General features: G+C 41.5%; 2 protein-coding genes across 10 annotated transcripts in view; one reads left to right on the top strand and one right to left on the bottom strand.

Moving 5' to 3' along the window:
• The first annotated feature begins 4,225 nt into the window (after window positions 1-4,225).
• Window positions 4,226-16,000, top strand: ESD (esterase D). Of its 3 annotated transcripts, none has more exons than XM_035322916.1 (9): window positions 4,226-4,310; window positions 5,567-5,637; window positions 6,574-6,662; window positions 6,842-6,940; window positions 9,098-9,222; window positions 10,360-10,479; window positions 12,177-12,275; window positions 14,527-14,694; window positions 15,777-16,000. In XM_035322916.1, the coding sequence occupies exons 2-9, from the start codon at window positions 5,570-5,572 to the stop codon at window positions 15,855-15,857; spliced, it is 849 nt and encodes a 282-aa protein (XP_035178807.1). In that variant the 5' UTR covers window positions 4,226-4,310; window positions 5,567-5,569; the 3' UTR covers window positions 15,858-16,000. The 3 variants fall into 3 exon arrangements, with proteins under 3 accessions (XP_035178807.1, XP_035178824.1, XP_035178817.1); XM_035322933.1 differs by having other exon boundaries at window positions 4,247-4,310; window positions 6,542-6,662; XM_035322926.1 differs by having other exon boundaries at window positions 4,309-4,366.
• Window positions 16,001-17,901: 1,901 nt separating this feature from the next.
• LRCH1 (leucine rich repeats and calponin homology domain containing 1) overlaps window positions 17,902-22,963 on the bottom strand; it is a 120,074-nt gene continuing 115,012 nt past the window's right edge. For all 7 annotated transcript variants that reach the window (XR_004749804.1, XR_004749807.1, XR_004749811.1 and 4 more), the window contains one exon: window positions 17,902-20,529. Coding sequence is in view for 2 of the 7 variants with exons in the window: in XM_035322887.1 (XP_035178778.1) it covers window positions 20,416-20,529 (114 nt within the window). In the remaining 5 variants the exon portion in view is untranslated. The remainder of the gene's footprint in view (window positions 20,530-22,963) is intronic.

Below are 22,963 nucleotides of genomic sequence, written 5' to 3'. Positions count from 1 at the left end.
TTTTTTTTTTTTTTTTCTTAATCACAAATGGTTTATTTCTGCAACTGCAAATGTTCTGTGTATATATTTCTGGCAGACACTCTGCAAAAAGGATTCGTGAACATGCCCAGGCTCATAGCCCTGCAGAGCTGTTGAGGGCATTCCAGCTCACCAGTGCAGTACTGCAGAAACACCAACATCAAATACATAAAATACAGCCAAACTAAAAGGGAAGCCAGGGGAGCTATACAGATATCACAGTGACAAAGGCAATTGTGGATTTAGACATCATCTCTGGACACAGAAGAGACTGTGTAAGTTGATGAAAGACAAATTAACAAAAACTGTTCAGGGAAACTTCTCCATTTGCCAGCATGGTTAATCAAACTAGGTTCTTACTGAAGACTGATTATGTCTTTTCAACAGAATGAGAAAATTTGTAAAGAACAAAACGAGGAGACAGCATTGACAGCACTGTAACTTGCTAGTGACACAAAAAAAAAAAAAAAAAAAAAAAAAAAACAGTGATAAAAAAAAACTAAACTAAACTGTGGGCTCAAACGATTCACTAAGTTTCTAACGAACAAAAAGACAAAACATGCAAGCAAGAAACTGAGAGAGTAAGAAAAAAAAACTTAATGCAGGTGGATAAAATAAGTGCAGGTTTATAGTCTCCAGCCTCTGCCATGGGCTTTGGTGGAGAAGAAGCCCCTTAGGCAAGTCATGGAAAAAATAAAGAACTGCCTTGAAGGGATAGCAGTTAAATGATATCACAAGTTGCACCAAGGTGAAATCTTGACAGTAAGGAAGGAAATAAAAAGAAATAAACTTCGAAAAATCTAACATCCATCTAAAAAAAAAAATGAAAATAAAGATAAATGGATGTGATAAACAAGGGCAAATTGAAAAAGAAATCAATAATAATGAAGCAGCAGATAAATTCTCCTTCTCCCTGTGTATGGCTTCTCCCTTGAAAAGCTGAAGTTTTGAAGCAGATCACATCAGTACAATCAGCTTGAAATACACTGAGGAATAATATTAACAGCCATATATGTTGCTTCAAAATTATCAGTAGGATATCAGTTTAAGACAATTTAGAAAAGTATGGCATTACAACAACAAATTACTAAATTATGGACAACTGCTACAAGAAATTGCCCTATTTAGCTTTGCCATGCAAACAGCTCTTTGTAGGGATGAAACACAGCCCTCACTTTACATTTCCTATGCATATATTTCAGTCATTTCTGACTGGAAGCAACATTGGAAAAATTGTTTACAGTAAAGAACTGCATACAAATAATCTCCTGGCAAAGCAGACAGTGAAGTATGAATGCAGTGGTCTGAACAACCAAAGTGAAAATTAAACCATATGAAAAAAAAAAAAAAAAAAAAAAAAAGAGAGAAAGGGAGAGAGAGAAACAAATAAAAACAACACCAGGACGGGATTCATAGATATTAGGAAAAGAAGTTGGCGACTAACATTCTTAATTCAAACTGCCACCACCAAACCGTTGGAAAAGCATGTACCCAAGTGCATGGCAGGGGGAAGCACTGTGTTTGCTGAAAAGAAAATGAGTGAGGAAGAATTTGGTACTGTAAGCTTAAGACATACAGATTGCTTGCCTACAATGTGGAGTGGAGTCTTTACTGCAAATCTGTTTGACTGGGATGAAGGTAATAGTAGGTTTACTTTAATGGCAGTACAGAAATGATACTGAAAATGTGAAAAAGCAAAAACCTTTCTGACTTTCTGATAAAGCCATCCTTATACATGCCAAAATAAATGCTAGGTAGATTATATGAAATCACATCTCCCTACTGGATTAGATCAGTAGTAACATGATTGAAAGTACTGTCTGTAGAGGGAACATACAGCAAGTGTGTCAGAGAAGTATGTGTTGTTCTTGGAATACAATTATAAAGTAATAAAGCAAGAGTACATAAGCTATGAGAATTTCCAAAGTGAATTCCTGTCATTCTTTTCTTTTTAATATCCTCATTTCTACTGTTTTCCGTGTTGCAACATGTAAAGAAATGCCATTTAATGATCAGGGACAAGAAGCCCATTTCATATGTTTTATTTATAGATTGTCTGAAATGATAGGCAGAATGAAACCAAAACGAATTCACTGGTGACAGCTGCAGATGCTGTCTTACAGAATACAGAAATGGCATTAAGGTTAAACAAATGTACAAAATCTAAGATACTAAAAAATCTAAACAAAAAAGCAAGAAAGAGATTGAACCAGCTAGACAACTGTTTACAACACTATCCTGGTGTGCTTTCCACTTTTTATCTCTGTCATTTTTGACTGAAAAGACATACAAAATAATAATTATATCTTGATGTCACGGAGATATGGGGAGGGCAAGGAAACTCATGAGTAGGCTCCGAGCTGGATCCTTCTGAACATCACTGTGCAATGGGAACAAACTGAACAGGGGTTATCTAAGAGATCTGGATAGGAAATAAAAATCTCAGCATCAGTGCTGAGATAGGCAGGTTTTATACTGCCAAGAGAGAAATAGCTAAAGATGACTGCAGATACCATGCAAAATGAGATGTATGTAAGGACAGCTGACTATATATATGAGAGAGAAAATAGCCTGGCTAAAATTTGGATCAAATAACAAACTAACTGGACAATATCTTGCTAATAAGATTAGGACATTAAGCAAATAACAAAATACACACAGATACAGATGGAAGAAATGACCTGGGGAGTGTTTTAGAAATGCTAGTGAAGAAACTTCAATTTGCTTATGCGCAATTAAACCCAGCTTGCAAAAGAAAAACCAAGAGAAGAAGGTTTAAACAGCTCAGACACAAACTATTTGTATGAGATATATCAATGTACAGGGACAGGACAGGAAAGGCAGTCTGGAATGCAGCATGGGTAGCCAAGGTCCAAGGTCCAACAGCTGCATTACAAATGGATCTATCAGCTCTGCTGGAGAAGAGTAAAAAGTAATGGGAGGACAAAGCTGGCGTTATTGTGCATTGCTAGAACGGGGGATTAGAAATAGAAAAGAATTATTGTCACATCAACAAAGTAACATAATCAGACTGCAAAATGTTATGGGCAAAAATAGTTACTTCTAATAAAGTACATGCTGGAAGACTAAAAAGAGGGAGAATGCTTTGCTGAGGACATTTTTTGGCATCTGATGGGTATGCTTAATTTCAAGTTTAAAAAAATATCTATTAACAGCAAGAAGTCAGTAGGATTTGGGATAGGAACAGGATAAAAGTTCTTCCAAATACTTTTTTTTTTTTTTTCTTTTTTTGGTGATCTCCCAATTGAGATGTCATGACAAAAACTACTTAAACTAGAAATTGGTTTTATTATAAAACCTGCAGTCCTTTCAGCTGGCACCTGCTACTAAGAATAATGAAATAGTTAGCAGAGGTAAAACATTTCAAACTTGATGGTGCTGTGGTCCAAGTTCAGGATGCTTTAGCAACCTTTTTCCTTTGAGGTCTTAGTGGATGAGTGAAAGCAGTGCTAACAGAAATATTATTTTGAATATTTCAGCATTATCAGAGTCTCTAGATTGACATTTTGGAGTTCAAGACCTTCCTCTTCAAGTCCAGCAGAGATGTGGGTAGGTGCCTGCAACCCTGGGGCACAAACACACCAGTCACACGTAGATGTTCTCCTCCTGTCTCCAGGCTGAGCTGGAGAGGCCTGAAGAGACAGGACAGTTGAGGGGATGCCCTGCTCCTCCAGCAGGTCCCTCCAGAAGAAGATGCCTGCTCCAAGCACAGCTTTACCGTGCCCAAGCCACGCAGCCCCCGCTGGGGTGCAGAATGGCAGCCACCACCATGGAGTGCCTTCTCCTTGCAGCTCTGCTGCCTGCCTCGAGTGGGTTTGAGCCCTCCCTACGCTCCAAGTATAGGGAAGCTGAGGAGGTTCCTGAGAGGTTTTCTCCTCAACATACAAGGAAGATGAGGATTGTAAGAGGTTTTTTCCTCAAAGTAGGGGGTAACTGAGGAGGTTTGTATCAGGTTTTCTCCTCAACAGGGAGGCTGAGGAGGTTTCTAACAGGTTTTCTCCTCAACTCTAGAGCCGATACTAAACGGCGACAAAGACCTTCCTCCTCCTCATAGAGCAAAGGAAGGAAGGGGGAGATTCCACCCTGCGGAGCCCAGCTGTTTCTCGGGCTAGCCCCACCGCCCGAGGCCGTGAGAAACACAACCCCTACAGGCACCATGGCGGACGGGCGCCATAGCTGACCCCGCAGGCGGGGCTGAGGGGAGGCCGCGCCCCCCCGGTGCCGCCTCTTCCCCCGCTCGTTCGGCAGCTGGGCCCTGCTGCTCCTCTGAGGTAAGGGAGCGGGGTGAAGCGGGGCACGCAGCCAGGCTGGGGGTCAGAGGCTCGGGGTGAGCTGCGCGGCTTGGCCGGGGGCTCCCCGCTTCCCCCCGCGGGGCGGCGGCGGGCCCGGGCGGGCTTTCAGGCACGGGCAGAGGGGGGCCGCGCGGCGGGAGGGTGGAAAGGAAGGTAAAGGAGAGCGCTTAAGTACGGCGAGTGTGGGGAAATTCTGCCCAGAAATTAAAATCAGAGCCCCTAGGCGGCCCAAGCTACCACGGCGGCCTCCTCAAGGCTCCCTCTGTGGGACCCTGCCCGACGCCAGCCCCTCGGGGTGGTAAAGGAGCGTGAACGAGCCCGAAGGGACGGCTTTCCTTCCCTCATGCAGCAAAGGAGCTCACCAGGATGAGGGAGAGGGCGGTTTTTATTTTGGACAATTACCTGGTTTGTCATGGGTGTTGGTTTGTGGCAGTGCCGACCCTTTAACGACCAGCTGCCTGGCCATGAAACTCACAGTGTCTCCTTCTGTGGCCCCTTCATGCCTAGCAAGCTTGCTACCAGCTCTTTTAAAACTTTAGCAACTCCGGCCCTGCTTCTGTTTTTCCAACTGTTTCACACTGAAGAAAGCCTTTTGCTTCTCCATGAGGCCGGTGTTTCTGTTGTTCCCCAGGCTTTTAGAGCAGTGCAGTTAATTAAAGATGATCACAATCCTCAGTACTGTGATAATTACAATTAGTGGCTGGGTACTGACACACAGGAAAGCAAAGGCAGGACAGGTTTTCTCCTGCATGTTCATCACGCAGGTAGCAGGCCACTCAGCATGTGTAGCTCCAGGCTAACCACAACACACGCTTTCTATTTCTTGTTTCATACTAGCATTGGTATGCAAAGAGAAAGCTAAGATTACTTCAGAGGTAAAGGAATTGAGGATGCAGGTCTGTAAGAAAGCAGGAAAGCTTTGAGAGTGCTGTGCTCTAGAGTTCAGCTCTCCCTCTCTACCCTCCCCCATCTTCTGTATTTCCAAGCCCTGAATTTAACTTTTATCCTATATTCTGACTTCATCCCTGTTAGCTACTGTGGAGTTCTGCAGCATGACAGCAATACAACTGATGCTAATGTGGGCTAGAAAAGGAAGTTAATGAAAGATCAGAAAGTGTTTGCAAGAGTCTTCTGAGTGACTGTGATATTCAAGATGTATTAATCTTTTCTGTTCCTGTAACTTACTCCTGGAATGTTTTATTTTCAAGTTTAACTTGCTCTTTTGTTTTTAACAGACCATGGCACTGAAACAGGTTTCTAGCAATAAATGCTTCGAGGGTTTCCAGAAAGTGTTTGAACATGACAGGTAAACACTACAAAAACAATCTGAATGGTTATTTTGGGGCAGTGAATCTTTGGTATCACTGCTGCCAGTGCTCTCAGACTGCAGGATAATGGTGTTCTCACTGTTACCCATATTTCAGTAAGGAATGTTGTCTTCCACTGTTTTGGCTGCGTTCTTATATTTCTATGTTAATGTTTAACATGTTCAGTATGCTTAGTGCTGCAGACTTGAGATGGAAAGCCAGCATTTGCACCTTTAAAGACAAGGGCCCCATTACTTTGGGTTTTCCTGTTTGCAGCACAGAGAGTCACTGTCTGTACAAAGTTCAGTTCGCTCTACTGTATATTTTGCCTGTATGCACTCTTACAAAATGCCGCGATCAGAGAGATGCAATAGATGTGTTCTAGTTGTCTGATGAAGGTGAACAGAGAAGAATTCGTTTTTGAATTTCTAGTCCAAAGGTAAAGCCGTTATTCTTAGATGAGCTTTTAATGACAATTTTTGGCTGTAGTATAAATAGGGCATTCGGTTAGTCTGTAGATTTAGCACACTGAAAACACTTCTCTCTTGGTGGAGCACGCTGCGTAGCATATGTTCTGTAACTCGTGGTATGTTCTTCAGTAAAAATTACTTTCCAGTGTACTATGCAAGGCTCAAGTTAAATATTGCTGGGGTTCAAAATTCTATTATCAAGCTGGCAACACTGCATAATATGGCTTATTTGTAAGCTTGTGATTTTGATGCCTTCCAGACAAGGTGGGAAGGTTAACTGTTGCCAATTCAAGTGGCTAAGGCTGAGTTTTAAATTGTTTTTCACTTTATTTAACATGTTAGTTGTTATAATTCACTGACTAAATCTTGTTTTGAATGAAATGCATTGATTCTTTCTTTTTTTTTAATGCTATGGACCTTGTTAATTAAGTAGCACTGATAACAAGGAGTGTTTTATTGATACAGTACAGAGCTAAAATGCAAAATGAAATTTGGAATCTACTTGCCTCCAAAAGCAGAAACTGGGAAGTGTCCTGTGCTGTATTGGCTCTCAGGTAAGAAACATGAATTTTAGGGATTTAAAAAGAGAATCTTAAGCATATTTATGCTACAGTGGCCTGTATGTTCATGGAGATAGGAATCCTTATTTTTCAAAACCTTTTCTGTCAGAAAGGTTTTGGAAACTGGAATGCTGTGGGCAGCACGTAATGGGTCATATTTTTCTTTCTTTTAGGGTTAACGTGTACAGAACAGAACTTTATAACAAAAGCTGGTTTTCAGCAAGCTGCAGCTGAACATGGCCTTATTGTAGTTGCACCAGACACGAGCCCACGTAAGTTTGAACAAAAAATTAGACGGAAGATACTTTAGTTGTTACAATGAAGTACACTGTCTTTATTCTCAAAGAATGGAGTGCTGCAGTTTGCTACAAAGTGTATTGCCCACCTGAGTCAGAATTTGACCTTGCCTCTATATTGTTGCCTGGATTGTATCATCTGTATCCTTAATAACAGGCTGGTAAAGGTCTGGCATTTGAAACTCTTTTATTGTTTCAGTACTAAAACTAGAACAAAGGGGCCGTTGAATTCAGTGTGAATGAGGAGAGGGAAAAGAGGGAAAACAAGAAGCATATGTTACCAGAAATGCTTGCGCTTTATGGCTTGCTGAGGCTTAGAAAAAATCTGGAGAACTCTGTTGTCAGAAAGCTATAATGTTTGCTTTTGATTGTATGCTGTCTTCTGAAGCCTATTAAATCCATGGCTCCAGAGCATTTTGGTACTTAAAAAGATTTAAAGCAAACCACAATGCTTTCCCCTTGCACCTGCAATAGAGTGTTTTTTTAATACCATTTTAAGGTGATGTGTTGTTATTTTACAAGGTTGAGCTTCTGTGTGGTATGAGAAACCTGAAAATGGTGGATCTGCAGTTACTGGAAATACAGTAACTTTGGGGGATTCAGTGTAGAATGTTCAGTATTTGCTGGGTTCTGCTAAAGTCTCATCAGTGCTGCTGTACGGGAAGAGTGCCACCTTTGTACATTTCCTAAGCTTTAGCACATCAGATCTGAACGCAGGTGATAGGGGAATGAAGTGATGCTCTTTGCAGAGGACATTTTTCATACCTAGGCTTTGAAGTTGTGTCGGGTCAAAAACTTTGTTTTTAGAATGAGAACTTGACATATCTGTAGTTACAGCTTCTTTGTCAGGCTCTGGAAGAATTTACTGTTCCTCCTTTGTAGAGATTTGTTTTCCAGGTCTACTGAACAGTTGTGTTTTTTTTTTGTTTGTTTGTTTTCAGGTTTCCTTTTTTCAGAATTTCCCTTAAGTTTCTTTCTAAGAAAAATCAGTGTTGCCTTCATTGCCTGGTAGGACTTCGTGAGTTTTTGTCTGAGATAACAGAATTTTGTATCCAGCGTGTTGTGTAAGCACCCCCAAGTCTGTTTGACTGTTGGACTCTTAAGTTACAAAGCCAGTGAGTGCTCAAGGGCAGGTCACTGGAGCAAACTCAACTTTGATCCTTGCAAAAATCCAATTTTATATTGTGACAAAGTAGCAGGTAGCTCTGCACAAGTTGACAGGGATGGTCAAATCACACGTGGGCTAGAAAACCGGTATTATTTTGGATTGCTAAAACTAGGAACATTTTGGAAAAAGGAAGGCCATTATTTCATATCAGATAGAGCTTGAAATACTACATTCTCTTCCAAAGAAGAAGCTTGTAAATCACAGGCTAATGAAAGAGAGAGTAAGAGATGGGGCGCATTGACTTTCAAGGAGACATGTGCAAATTTAGTTTGAAAATGTAGCCTTGGAAAAGAGGATACAACCCTGCAGTTATTCAGAGGAGAAATTACTTAAGTTTTATGGCGAATTGTAGGTGGGAGCGATGAAATGAACTGCAGAAAAAGTACAGTTACGTACTTACAAAAAGGTAGGGACAGTCAGCGTTACTGTGCTGTGGGATCTTAAAAGTGGAGATGTACCAGATGCTATCTGAAGCACGTAAGCGGCTCTGGACAAACCACTTGGTGATAGGTAGTTCTGTCTTTCTGAGGGGAACAACATTTTCTACTGTTTCTATTTCTCACAGTTTTCTGTACTTGTCAGAATGAGGTTTAATAGCTGAGGTAAACTGATCACACCAAGCAGAGATTAAAAATTTTGCAGTAAGTCCCAGACTAAATTGGAGGAAGCTTTACAACTTAGTTTAAGAGAGATTTGTGTATTGTGCTTATTTACGAGGGGATACTAAAACAAGTTAGAGCTTCGCTACATTTGTTGGTAACGTCTAAGTGGCATTTTGAAAGCATTGCTGAAACAACACTTGAAAACTCGGTATTAATGAACGGAAATCTGAGTTGTCCTGCAGGTTGGAGGACTAGGGACATGGGATTGAGAAACTAATGCCCAGAGTCTCGAGCGACAGTTTCTCTGATTCTGAACATCTAGTAAAGATGATGTGGTAACTATAGAACCAATTTTCATGGCAGGTGGCTGTAATATTGAAGGAGAAGACGAAAGCTGGGATTTTGGCACTGGTGCTGGTTTTTATGTGGATGCCACTGAAGAACCTTGGAAAACAAACTATAGGATGTACTCCTATGTAAAGGATGAGGTAACTTGGTTGCTGGGTTCTGCTGGGTAAGCTAAAGAAGGAATGTGATTCAGTCATGCTCTGTTCCAAGCACCAAGGCTTGCTTAAGGTGATCTTGATAGCCTATAAGTAACTGTTGTTTTCTGCTTCCCCCCCCCCGGTTTTTTTTTTTTTTTTAATCCCTTTCTTTAAATTGGCTTATTATTTCTTTTAAATTCTTGATTATTTCAGTGACTGAATTCACCAAGTTTTCAGGCCCTTCCTTCCCAAACAGTTACTGTGGTAAAAGTGAGGAGGCAAAGAACAGCACAGAGGTGTTAACACCTAGCCAGGAGTAAGCAAGAACTCCTTGAGCCTGCTTTCCTGCCTGAGATGTCACAGGGTTGGCGTACACTTCTAATCCTGATTTGTCAGTTGTACAATCTCAGTTCTTATAAAATCTCTGCTCTGCCGATCCTGAAACACCCCCCTGCATTTCACTGCACCAGTGCTTCAGTTGTGTTGCTCACTTTTACTTCTTCCACTGCCTGTCTTGGGAGGATGCCAATAATGGTGCAAATGATTTTTTTTAAGAACAACTTGCCATTCTGGTAATTTATGGGAGCACGTATTTATGGATCTACTAAAAGGAGACCGTGCATCTTGTGTTACTGGGCTACGATAAATTTCTACAGATATATTTTGAATTGCTTATTATTAGATGAAATGTTTTCTTTGCCTTTTGCAGTCCTATTCAAATTGCTTTCAGGCCTTGATCACAGATGTCAGGCTAGAACCAAAGATGTGCCTTTGGTTTCATAGATCAGCCTGGGTTGGAAGGGACCTTAACGACCACCCAGTTCCACCCCCCTGCCATGGGCAGGGACACCTCCCCCCAGACCAGGTTGCCCAAAGCCCCATCCAGCCTGGCCTTGAACACCTCCAGGGATGGGGCATCCACAGCTTCTCTGGGCAGCCTGTGCCAGTGCCTCACCATCCTCTGAATGAACAATTTCCTCCTAACAGCAAATCTAAATCTCCCCTCTTGTAGGTTAAAACAATTTCCCCTTGTCCTGTCATGGTATGTCTGAGTAAAAAGGTGTGCTAGGTATTTGTATACTGCTTTGTCTGAACACACTGAAGTTGTTTTAATGTTCTTATTCCACTCTTCCTTTACAGTTGCCTAAGCTAATAAATGCCAATTTCCCTACCGATCCTGAACGGATGTCTATTTTTGGGCATTCCATGGGAGGTCATGGAGCTCTAATTCTTGCCCTGAAGAATCCTGGAAAGTACAAAGTAAGTTATAGTCCAGCTTATATGCGGTATACTAAGGCTTATACAGACTTCTATACAAGTTAAGAAAGAAAACCTGATACCAAGTTCTGCTACAGTGTTAAATACATACATAGTTCCAGTTGTAGTAGTCTGTTGATAACCTATTATTAGAATATTGAAGATTGCCAGAAACACTGCTCTGGAATGTGTGAGTATTTGACATTAGTGAAATTAAAAAAAAAAAAAAAGAGAGGAAAAAAATGCAGATTTTAAAAGCTAAGTTCAATTTCTCTTTGAAGGCGCTCAGTTCTCCCAAACTAACTGTTAAATATAAACAGGCTCCTTTTAGGTCTGGAGTGAATACACACTGGTAATATTGTCTAGAGATCAGATTGTGTTATTTGCTATAACTTTTAACATTCTGTCTTGTTTATTTTGGAGCTTTCATTACCAGCAAACCTATTTGCTGCCACTATTTGTGTGTTTGCATGGAACTTACCGCAGAGTCTATTAACTCCAACTGACAGCAAATTTAACTGTTAACACTGAAACTCCCCACAAAATAGAACCTAGACTCCTTTCCCCTCATTTCTTTCTCTTTGACATTTGCATGCCAGCTTTCTTAAAGATTGGTTTTTGGAGTGTTCAAGGTATCTAAAGTTGCATTCATTTGCATTCCACTTGAATCGAAATCAAACGTGCTGGAATGGATTTGCCTTTCCTTTATACTCATACAGGTTGAGGGAAACTGTTGTTCTGAGATATGCTTGTGTTGTGTGTGTTTTTGAAGGAGAATCAGGCATTGGTGTTTGCTGGGAGATCGGTGGTTCTGCCTTTATGAATCGGTCCTTTCATGGGCTGTCTTGTCCCTGTGCTTTGTGGTCAGCTGCATCTGCTCTTGCAAAAACGCAACTGCATTTTAGATAATGGCAAAACATTTGCTCAGTGTCAGGTGCTTGACTTTGTAATACAGTTGGCTGTACGATAAAAAGGACATAGAAAAGAAAAAACTTGTCTTTTGGAGCCAGTCGTTCAGAAATTTTTCTCTGTTCACACGTAAGTGCTAATTGTGTTACCTAACAGATATCAACATTACATTGAAAATACCCAAATCCAAGAGAACTGTCTGTGGCCAGATAGTTTGCTGCTATTTCTTGCAAGACATAAGAGTGCAAATATTGATGAGCCCAGGGTCTCATCAATAGAATCCAAAAGAAGAACGTGGACGTAGGGCTTGGACTTCTGCTGCCAGTACCCGGAGTTGTGATCTGACGTCTGTTTCTTGACTTCTAGTCACAGGGGTACCTACATTCACCTTTGCATGCTCAGACTAGCTGAGCAGCCCCATGCCTTGGGCCTTTCTTGTGCTGTGCCAAAATCTAATTGGAGGTGAAATAGCTCCACGCTCTCACCATGCTGACTGGACAACAGACTTGAGATGCTTCTCCGCTACTTAAGGGAATTCAAACCAGCTTCTCCCAGCAAATAAAGGAACAGGGCATCTAGATGACCCTTCTGAAGCTCAGCTTGTGCAGAAAGAAAAGCAAACATTGTGGGGCTAGGGAGAACAAAAACCTAGCTCTGGTCAGAGGCAGTCCTGGTTTCTGGCTGTAGCTTCAAACAGCTTTTGAAAAGGCTTTTGGGTTGCTTCTTGGTTATAAGAAATAACTTTTCTTAACTCGTGTTGTTGTTTTATTTCCCGCTTTCTTTCTGAACAGTCTGTATCGGCTTTTGCTCCTATCTGCAACCCGATTCAGTGTCAGTGGGGGAAGAAAGCCCTTGGCGGATATCTGGGATCGGATGCAAGCAAATGGGAGGTAGGTGTTGGATCTCACAGGTCTTTAAAATGCATCAGTGAGTGATCTGTAAATGCAGCAGGAGTCTGGAACAGAATTCTGGGGTGCCCCTGAGCTGTTATTGCTCTTTTACTGCTCTCCTAAGCATGGATAAGCACTGCACACATCTGGTGGGTATGTCTTACTCTTGCCTGATGGTGCTTATAACAAATGTAATGAAATAAAGGCTCTCATCAAATTGACATAATTCTTCCTTGTTTTATAAAGATCTTAAAATACAGGCATAGAAGTGTGGGCAGTTTGAGACTTTCTGTAAGGCCTGGAAGCAGTGAGAATTTTAAAAGACTACTAGTCCATGGCCTGTCTAAGAAACACAGTTCTTTGTACAGTGCAGTTATTTTTTATTTGTCGTAGCCTGAAAAGAGAGCCTGCTACAAACTGATCAGGGTCTGCTATTTCTCATGGCATCTGCGGGAGCAGCCTGTCGGAGGCAGCTAGCAGAGGATCCCATTGGATTCTTGGGAACTGGTAACCCGTAGAAAAGGATTAAACCAGAAGGAGGTGGTTTTAGCTCCATGGCCCTAATTTGGAGATATAAATGGTCTTACATGAATTGCTAAGGTACAAAACCATGTGCGTGCCTGTTGCTGTGTTGTTTGGGCAGCCCTTCAGTATTTTTAATCACAGCAGAAACTTTGCACTGTATCCCTAGATTTAAATCAGAAGCATCACTGTGACCAGGTATTCTAGTTTCCTTATATATAAACCCAAGCTGCAGTTAAATCCCTTGTAAATTGGATTAAAGTATCTCTTGGGAAGATATTCAGGTCTGATATAAATGCTACAGGAATAGAGAGCACTAACTGCTTTCGCAGCTGTTAGTTAAGTCATTTATATATTTTTAAATCACCAATTAACCTTGCTTAAACTTAGCAGAATGGATTTATTTTGCTAGAAGTGTGTTTTCTGGCTCCTTAACTCACTTTGAAGCTCTTCTGCAAACCCAGCCCAGTATATCAACAGCAGGCATCAGGAATAGACCCAGACATGCCTTTGACACAGATATGCAACCACTGATCTCTGTATTTCTGCTTAAAATCACCGTGTTAGTATGTGCAAGGGTTGTTTTATGCCATGGCTGCAGCACTCAGGTGAGTCTAAACTTCCTTGTCCATTGCAGCATCATCTCTGCATCTGGTGGTGTCCTGGGAGTGTGGCACTGGTACCTTTGCTACACAGCTCCACCTCTTGCTGTCTGCGGGTTACCTGTCCTTGTCTGCTGCCTTAAACACCTCTGTTTTTTAAAGGATTTTTTTCTGAGTATATACCAAGCACAGGACCCAACAGGAAACACACTTCCCATTCACGAGTACATTTTGAAACACGTTCCTGCACGCTGTTTTGGTTTCTCTGTTGTGCAAAGCTTTCTTGTTAAAATACCATGGTAACTTTCAGGTTAAATGCCTTCCATGAGCATAGGTGTGTTAACACCGGTGTTTTGACCTTTAGCTGCCAAGACAGTTACATCAGGACACCAAGGTGTTTTGGCAGGATCCAGTATCTGTACACGCTTTTGAATTGGTACTAGGTGACATCGGTGTTCTTCGATCCTTTATGAATTTAGCCCTGTATGGGAAGTTCTGTTTGGTCCAGGAATTTTGTCAAGCTCCCAACTTGTTAATTACTGAGGTTGTATCATTTGCCCATGTTAAAAAACATAAGTGTGACTTTTCAGTTGCCTGGAATTTCCTCAGTTTTCAGAGATTTTGAAGCTACAGAAGTGCAAAGAGCAGTTCAGTCAGCCTGTTTTTAACTCCCAGATGCTGTTATCCACAGTACCTTTTTTTTTCCTAACTGGTTTGCTTTCCTGGCTCTTGCCAACATTGTCATCCTTAGTTCTTTCAGGAACAAAGGAAACTTCATGACATGAATCCCTAATCCGTGCTTTTCAAGTATGGAATAGAGATATTTATATATTATTTTTTTCAGCATTGTTATTGATGTAAAGTTTCCCTCAGCTAGTATTTTCTCACTATTTTTTGCATACTGTATTTGCTAATTTCCTAACTTTGATTTATACCCAAATTCCTCTTTTGTCATTAAACAGAATTGTTCTTTTTTTTTCCTCTTCCTCCAACCTCTAGTCACAGGGAAGCGCGTGAGAGCCTGATGCTCTTCCAAAGTTCAGCCTGATGTCCTGATTCTTGCAGTCAGCAAAGTTGGCCCGGTCTAGCATACAGAACTGAACGTTGTCCCTCTTTTATTTCTGCAGGCATATGATGCCACGCAACTTGTGAAGTCCTATCCAGACTCTCACCTGGACATCCTGATCGACCAAGGCAAAGACGACCAGTTCCTGTCAGCGGGCCAACTCCTGCCGGACAACTTCATTGCCGCCTGCACCGAGAGGAAAATCCCAGTGGTCTTCAGACTGCAGCAGGCGAGTTGCTTCTGCAGCCCCTGGTTGTTGGCTTGGTGCTTTGTGATTTTGGCTGTATGTAGCACGTAGTCAAGAGGGCATCTCATGACCAAGCATGCTTTTAGTTAGCTGTGAGCCTTTCCCTGGCTGAGGGAGGAAGAGAGAAAGAGGTTAGGGGTTGCTGTACATCAGCTGTCAAGGAGTGCGGTATCCATCAGACCTAGCTGCGCTTCACCACTAGGTGGGGTCCTGCTTTTACTTAGAACGAACTGATCTGATGATCTTCAGTCAACGGCAGGCTGAAGCAGCAGCACTTGTGATTTTCAACCAGTATCACAGTTGCTATACAAGCGATACAAGAGTTGTATTTTTGCAGGATTCCTTATCTGTACTGTATCCTTTTCGCATTTCAGGGTGGAGCTTTGTGATTTAGTTTGCCTGTGTTTGTGGAAATCAGGAAAGTTGTGGAATTGCTTGAAATCTTAGATTCACTTAAAAGACCTGGATGGAAGGGAAGGATAGCTTTTCCTGCAGTGCAGTGACCCAGAATAGTGCCACACTGAGGGCACTGGAGTCTTTGTAAGCAAGTGGCAACTTCAGGCCAGACCCAGTGAGGGGCCCGGTTATGGAGAGTGAGAAGGATTGTCCTCACTGATCTACCCTCAGGGCTTTTGTACAGCCTTACACCACAAGATACAGGTAGTGCTGACAAATTGGAACAGTTCAGAGGTTTCTTTCATTTTAATACAGTGCTGGAGCATTAACTCAGACTTGGGCTGTGCTCTTATACCCTATATTTTACCAGTAGGGCAATGCTAGTGAGGGGAACTACTCTTTCAAATTGCATCCTGCCCTGCAGCTGACCCTTGCTGTTACCCATCTCTAACCCACATGCCCCAATTTACATTCATTGTTCACCTTCCCATGCTCAGCCCGTTAGTGAGGTATGCTTTACAGTTTTTATATATAAGGCAGGTGGCTTTGATTTCTTAAGAGAGATTAAAACATAAGAGATACTGACTTCCCTAGAAGAGAGTGTAGCCTGATTGCTTCATCACAAATTATGTATTTTTGCTGATTTTTTCTTTCCTGTTATTTTCTAGGGTTACGACCACAGCTATTTTTTCATTGCTACGTTTATTAACGACCACATCAAGCACCATGCAAAATACCTTAATGCTTGAAGTACTGGGATGGAAGAGTCATCTGTCCGATGTGAATCCCGAGGTACAGGTGAACACAACAAAAATAATTTGCTGAAGCAGCATCTGTAAAACGGAGCTCTTCTGATTGTACTGCTGATACAATAAAGTCTCACTTGATTTGATGTGTGTGTTTTAGAGTAAGTACTTTGAATATTCTTGCATGCTCTGAAAACTCACCCAATACCGTGCGTTCTAGGTCAGCGTTGAGAATTATCAGATGAGTTTCAGAATAGGACTGTGGGTATGTACTTGGGCCCTCAAGACTGTTTCTAGCATAACTATCCAAAGGCAATGAATAAAAGTGTGCTTCCTCAGCTAATTGAATACTAGCGTTCAGTTTGTCAGCGCTAAAGGAAGCACCACAACCAGGCAAGCTACTTAATTAGTTTCAAGTGTTTGGTGTGTTTTTCCTTGGCCTCTTTTGGTGTATTCCAAGGACAAAATCTGGTGGAGGATAGAGGAGGTTGCTGTGCATTGTGGTTTGCTGTTCTGTGCCTTATTAATATTCAACCAATAATCTGAGGAGTATTTCATGGATGATACTCAAAGAAAAGACTTCTCTAAAAAACAAGTGAAGGAAGCAGCCTGTATTAAAGGAGGTGGTTTTTCTCCACTTGTCAGCTTTGCTCTTCCCATGGTCAAGCTGAGCCTACCTGGAACATGCAGAGGGGGAAAGGCAGCCTTTCCTTCCCCTGGGAAGGGTGTGCCGCCTGGGTTTGCTTAGCTGCAACCCCAGACTGAGACTTTTATTGTATTTAAGGGAGAAGGATGTGCCGTTTTTTTCATTCCCTAAGGAATATAGACACCTGCATGTTACATTAGAGGTAATAAAAAAGCAGGTTTAGCCTTGTAGTTTAAGTATGTTTAACTGCTATTTTAGAGCTGCTGGGTTAATGGTAGGAAATAGCTTGCCATGAGTGGGAGGAAAAAAAGGCTCTCTTTCATACTTGATACATTTTTATTGCATAATTCTAAGTCTCCCATTTTTCTGTAAATGGGTGTGGGGAGCTTTTTTCTCCTCTTCCCTTGGACTGCAGTCCTCTAGGAGATCAACTGCAATGTTTGCTTTTCCACACAACACAACAGCTACAATTTTAGAGCTGAAAATACCTTTCAGAGCCACTACTCAGCACTAAACATTGACTGTCCTTCAGTACTGTTTTTTTCTTGATAAAGCTTTGCATTTCCACGCTCTGCTGCTTTCCTCTTTGGAAGTTACCTTCAGTTGCTTTGCTTGTGAACAGGAGGCAGATTCATGTGAGTGTCAGCAGGGCTCTCTTGCACGCCCACAAGCATTTGTTGCAGTTGTCAGTAACCTCAAGGTTTTATAGAAACTGTCCTGACTCCTGGGACACTAGCAGGCTGACAAGGAAGGGGTATCAAACCTGCCCTTGTCCTCAGGGTGTGAGTCCAGGACAGAGCTGCACTGTACAAAGTAGGATGCAGTGAAAAAAAAAGAACAACCCATAGGGTGATGCAAGTTGGAGACTGCTTTGGAGTAGCAGCAGCCTGAAGTATTCCTTCTCCCCATGAGCTATGGAACACAGGGCAATTAAGTCCACTGCTGCTGTTCACTAAATGATGGGAGATCTCAGGCAACAGGGGCAGCAAAGCCTCAAAATTCCTGCACAGGAGCTTTCTAAGTCCTCTCTCCAGAGCCTGAAGCAGGGATTTGAATCTGTGAAGGAAATGCAGCAAGCCCCTTTGTAAGCATAGGGACTGGAAAAAACTAGCCCTGCTGGGGCCCCTCAGTTCAGCTTTGACTACATAAAACCAGGTGCCTGTAATACAAAAGAACCCCAGCAGCTTTCCTGGCTGACAAAAACACTAAACAGACAACCTGACAGTTACTTGGTGGATTCTGTTCTTAATTTAGCTGTAAAATTGCTGTGTAATTGCTGTATTTGGGTCATACGATCATCTTCTCCAACCCCAAATCCTCATCCACCACTCACACCGTTAAGCTCTCCAAGTACCATTTCTTGTAGAATAAATGGTCAATCACAGGGGCAGTCATTAGATGGTTTCTACAAATAATAGAGTTTAATTGTAACTACAGTAAAGATTTCCTATATACATTATGTTCACTGCTTATGGTATTATGGATTTGCCATGCATGTTTTATTGCACATGTAAATAGTGTACAAAGATCCATGAAGATTCTCTCTTTAGCCATACAGGTTAAGACTGCATAAAAAAAGCTGTATTACAAAATATTCAGAGCTATTTACAGCCAACTTTAAGCAAATACTGAAAGACACTATCAGGAGAAAAACAAAGTTTTAATTATGAAAAACCAAGATTTGTCAAAATAATAATTACAAAGCTTCATGTTGCAATATATACATTGTAAAAAAATACTCAGGAAACCTGCATTTTATCCCTCAAGATGCAGAAATCAATAATCCTATTTTTATACTCCATCTTTGAATGCTTTTTAAAATTTGATAAACTCTAACTTGAAAACTTACTTTCTTTACATTGCTCATGCTTTTTGACAAAACAGATATTTGTGCAGCTCTCTGTAAAATATTAAAATACATTTTTAATTTAGTGTTAAAGTGCACAGTACATTTTTATAGGAAACAATATGCTAGCTGCCAATCAAAATTATAATTTAAGTCAATGTTCCCTCTACAAAAAGAAACGCTTTGCTTTGGTTGAAGTGACTGGCTATTCCCTGTCTCACTGTCTGCAAGTCCACTTTTCTCCTCCTAGCGCGTTGCTCTCAATGCAAACCAGGAAATTGGCAATTTGTGGTGTTAAAATGCACAGTCTGCATTCAAATACTGTATTAAAGACTAAACAATCTGCTATGGGAATACTGGTGGTTTTAAATGCATTGTGTGAACATGCGTGTACCTTCGCCTAGATATGCAGTCGTGACAAGTACGCATCGCTCTTTCTTCCAGAAAGTCTTTATACAATGGTTGGCTCCACATTCTCTTGCTATTTAGTTCTCCCACCACATTGCCTCATTTTTGTCATCAATGCCTTTCAAACTGCTTGCTTATATGCAACAGTGACCCCCTACCAGCTAGCCTTTTCATCACGTGCAGCTTTCCTGTCCTGCTTGCTCAAGTTACGCCTTTTAGCTTTTCAGACCAAAGAAAAATGGATGCTCCAGCTGCTGTGATAATCACTGCGCTGGAACTTTTACACCTACAACATGTGATGTTTCAATAATAAGTTCTGCTTTTAAGAAAGCTCTTCCAAAATTTTAAGTAGTAAATAAGAAAAAGAACCTTATTTCCTATTGCTGATGTGGGATTAGAGGTCAGATCCTGCAAACATTCACTACAGAACGCTGTGCTTAACTCACTGGGAAGCTACGGGGCTCGGCCATGATCACACGGAGAAGCACTGTACCCAGCAGCTTCTTGTATCTGGGAGATCGGGTCTTTAAGACTGCCTTTGGCAATTTTATCTCCTATCGACACATTTATCGAAGGTTGGTTGGTTGGTATTTTCGGGCTACCTGGTCAGCCTTGTTAACGTTCTTGTGCTATGTCTCGTTACTCGTTCCGTAGTGCTGTAGTCTTTACAAGAAGTCAAGTTACAGTGCAAAAATCGTATTTCAAGACACATGATCCTAATGCACATCATTCTGTTGTGGCAAAAGTTAAATGTCTTGTGCATAGTAAAATAAGCGATCAAAAATATTTGTTCACATTTCTTTTTCAAGTTTATGTCTTTCCTTTTTTTTCTTTTAACATCTATATACAAGTAAAATGGGTGTGCTCTCGGTTTCAGCCAATTGAGCCTCCTGGGGGAGAAGTGCTACTGGAATGTCGGAAACTGAACGGAATGCAGACAAACTGTTACCAATGTTCCACTAATTGAAAAATAAAGAATGCCATTCCAGCTAGCTGTTCTTTTAATAAAAGCACCTATTTTGATTGGTTTTTTATCTTACATATTAGAAAATACAATTTATGGAGATCTAGAGCTACTGCACACCAAGTTGAATAAAAAATAACTAAATATTTATATTAAAATAAAGTGTTTAACCACAAAAAAGCAGTAATAAAATACAGTTTCCTAATTTACATTTTTCATCCAAAGGATGAATAACAACTCACTAATAAATAATATTTATATAAATATTTTATGCCTGGATATTTTTTTTAAAAGGCAATAGCCTGAAGCAACTGCAGAAAAACCTAACATGGTACAAGTCTGATTTACTCTCCCTCCCCCCAGAAATGATTACACTGATTCTTAGTTTAGCAATACGAAGGTATCTTGCTGCAAGACAGCTGTGTACTCCACGCATTTATAAGTGGCAGAGAGGTGGCTGTTTAAGTACTGTACAAAGTGAACTATAAAAGCAGTGAAGCGCCAATTTGCTCTACAAAATGTTTCTGTTTAGTTTCAGGTTTGAAGTTCGACGCACGTGTACAGTCTCAAAGATTATTTTAAAATCAGAAGTGTTAAGAATACTCTCGGAGCACTGTTTTTTCAATGCAGTTTGAAAAGATGGGCAGTGATTTCGTTCTTTGATGGCACAGTGGAGCTGGTAACAGCAGGGACAGTTTCATGTGAATAAAGCTTGTTTCACTGTGGTTACATCTAGCAAGGCTTGAACTGTTATGCTCACTTTTACCAAGCCCTTTTCTTCTAGGATGTGATGTGGTAGGCAGAGCTTCTCCTAGAAAAAGACAAACAAAGGAGCAAAGATTAGGTCAGTCAGTACTGACTGCAAATCCTCACTTTATACGAACACCCAACATGTAGGAACCATTTGCTGTTTGCAGTTTGAAAGATTTTCCCATGATTTTGACAGAAAGTCTCTCATTTTGCTCTCATTTTATCTATGAATTAAGCATGAGATCTGGTCATGTTCTGGGCCTCACAGGAAACCAATCTGTTCCGTGCTCATTACAGTACATAAAGATGGTAACTGAGGGTGAAGGCCACTGGCTACACGTTGAATGCCTACCTATGAAGTGAGATAGCATGGTGGTTGCTCATTATTACGTACGGGGTAGTCTGGGGACAGAAGGCTGTTCGTTAATCAGCCAAAAAAGTTCTACCACCGAGCTCGAGAAGGGGAGGTCTTGGTCCCAGGATACGCACCTCGGAAGTCACCCCTTAGCATCTACAGACAAGTGCGTGTTACGGTGCGTATTCAATAGATGAAGCATTTGGTTCTGAGTATGCTTAGTTTGAAATACCCAGGAACGGACTTCATTTACCCTTAGGACACAGCAGCCGTGGCCAGGATGAAACCTACTAGTGAATCATCACAGAAAGCCTTCCTTAGAGACGTAGCCTCGTGTCACGATTGGCTCCACCTTTAAGAAAGTTACTGTAACTGTGTATTCGTGTCAATGAAATACGTGAGACTATGAAGTCAGGCACCAGGCTTAGAATAAACAAACGTCTACATCACAAACCGTAATTACAGCTGGCACAACACGGAAGCCAGAAGTGTGCATGGGATGACAGAAATACATGGATAGAAAAAAAATCAAATGCCATTAAACACAAACATGTGGATACAACATCTGGCTCGTGAAGTCCCTAAATTGTATGTCAGGTCACTGTAAGCTTGAAAAAGCACCTTGTAAGTGATCTAGCCTCCTGTTCTTTCCCTGAGCATCTCTACATAACCATCAGCAGAGTAAAATAATGAATTTTTGTTTTTAAAAGAAGAGGGTTGTTTTGATATTCACAGTATTGCATTTTTTGCTGTTCGATAAATTTCCAGCTTCTATAACTAGGGATGCATTTGAGATCACATTTTAATTGCTTGGCTGTCTTCTATTGAATATTCTTGCTTCTGTAATGTCAAGAGATGTCACCTAAGGGTCTCATTTTATCTTTATATAATCCGTGTCCTTTGTCACAGTAACGGTATCTCCAATTTAAACACCACTCAACCTCTCTTCTCATCATTTCCTTTATGCACACCCAGCACTTGGCTTTCTTAAACTTTTCTGAAGATCCTCACACTCCAGTCCCTGAGTGGGGACCCGGAAACAGCACCAACCCACTTTTCGCTGCTTCTCCAAGAAAACTGAAGACAATAACCAGGGGCCTAAAAACGATGCGCGAGGCACCCAGCTGATACCTCTCTGAGGTGATGAAAACTGATCACCTACCGCCACGGCTTCAGCCAACCTCCAGTTCACAACTAGTTCATCTCTCTCTCAGGCTGCTCCCTTCCCTTAATGGCGAACTGGAACTGGTTTGTTCTGGACTTTGAACACATCAAAATCTCCAAGTGAGATCCATCAACAGTGTTAAATAGTCTCTAAGAGAACAAATTCCAGAGTCTATGGAAATTGCTAATAAAACCATCATCAGGAAGGTTTTGTGTTTAGTTTGAGGCAGATTTATTGCAGCCCAAGACTGTTAAACACCTGAAGTTAGCATACTTAAGAGAAATTGTACAATTTGTTACCTACAAACCATGGAAAGTGAGAGCCAACTTTTTTTCACAACTATGGCATCTGGTACTGGTAAATTATAAAAGGTAAGCATAGGATATGAATGTTATATTTGCTATTTAAAACGTTTCTATATATGTGTGGGTACATATCTGTATACTAATGGGTTCATGGGTTAAGGTTCATTGTATCCTGGGCTACATCAAGACAGAGTGGCCAGCAGGTGGAAGAAGGTGATTGTCCCCCTCTGCTCTGCTCTTGTGAGACCCCACCTGGAGCCCTGCGTTCAGCTCTGGGGCCTCCAGCACAAGGGGATGGAAGTATTAGAATGAGCCCAGAGAAGGGCCACAAGGATGATCAGGGGGCTGGAGCACCTCTCCTACAAAAACAGGCTGAGGGAGTTGGGGTTATTCAGCCTGGAAAGGAGAAGGCGCCGGGGAGACCTTATGGCGGCCTTCCAGTGCCTAAAGGGGGCCTACAGGAAAGCTGGGGAGGGACTCTGTCGGGGAATGGAGTGATAGGACAAGGGGGAGTGGCTTTAAACTAAATGAGGGGAGAATTAGATTAGATGTTAGGAAGAAATTCTTCACTGTGAGGGTGGTGAGGCCCTGGCACAGGGTGCTCAGAGAAGCTGTGGATGCCCCATCCCTGGAGGTGTCCAAGGCCAGGCTGGATGGGGCTTTGGGCAAC

This window comes from Oxyura jamaicensis, chromosome 1 (assembly GCF_011077185.1).
Source record: "Oxyura jamaicensis isolate SHBP4307 breed ruddy duck chromosome 1, BPBGC_Ojam_1.0, whole genome shotgun sequence".
NCBI classification, from domain to species: Eukaryota; Metazoa; Chordata; class Aves; order Anseriformes; family Anatidae; genus Oxyura; species Oxyura jamaicensis.
This window is presented reverse-complemented; position numbering and strand designations above follow the sequence as displayed.

Excerpts from the sequence above, each read along its gene's own strand:
- ESD (XM_035322916.1), top strand. The coding sequence starts at position 5,570 with ATGGCACTGAAACAGGTTTCTAGCAATAAATGCTTCGAGGGTTTCCAG. Across the intron at positions 6,663-6,841 it reads TGTGCTGTATTGGCTCTCAG|GGTTAACGTGTACAGAACAG; the intron begins GTAAGAAACATG and ends TCTTTCTTTTAG. Across the intron at positions 12,276-14,526 it reads CGGATGCAAGCAAATGGGAG|GCATATGATGCCACGCAACT; the intron begins GTAGGTGTTGGA and ends TTATTTCTGCAG.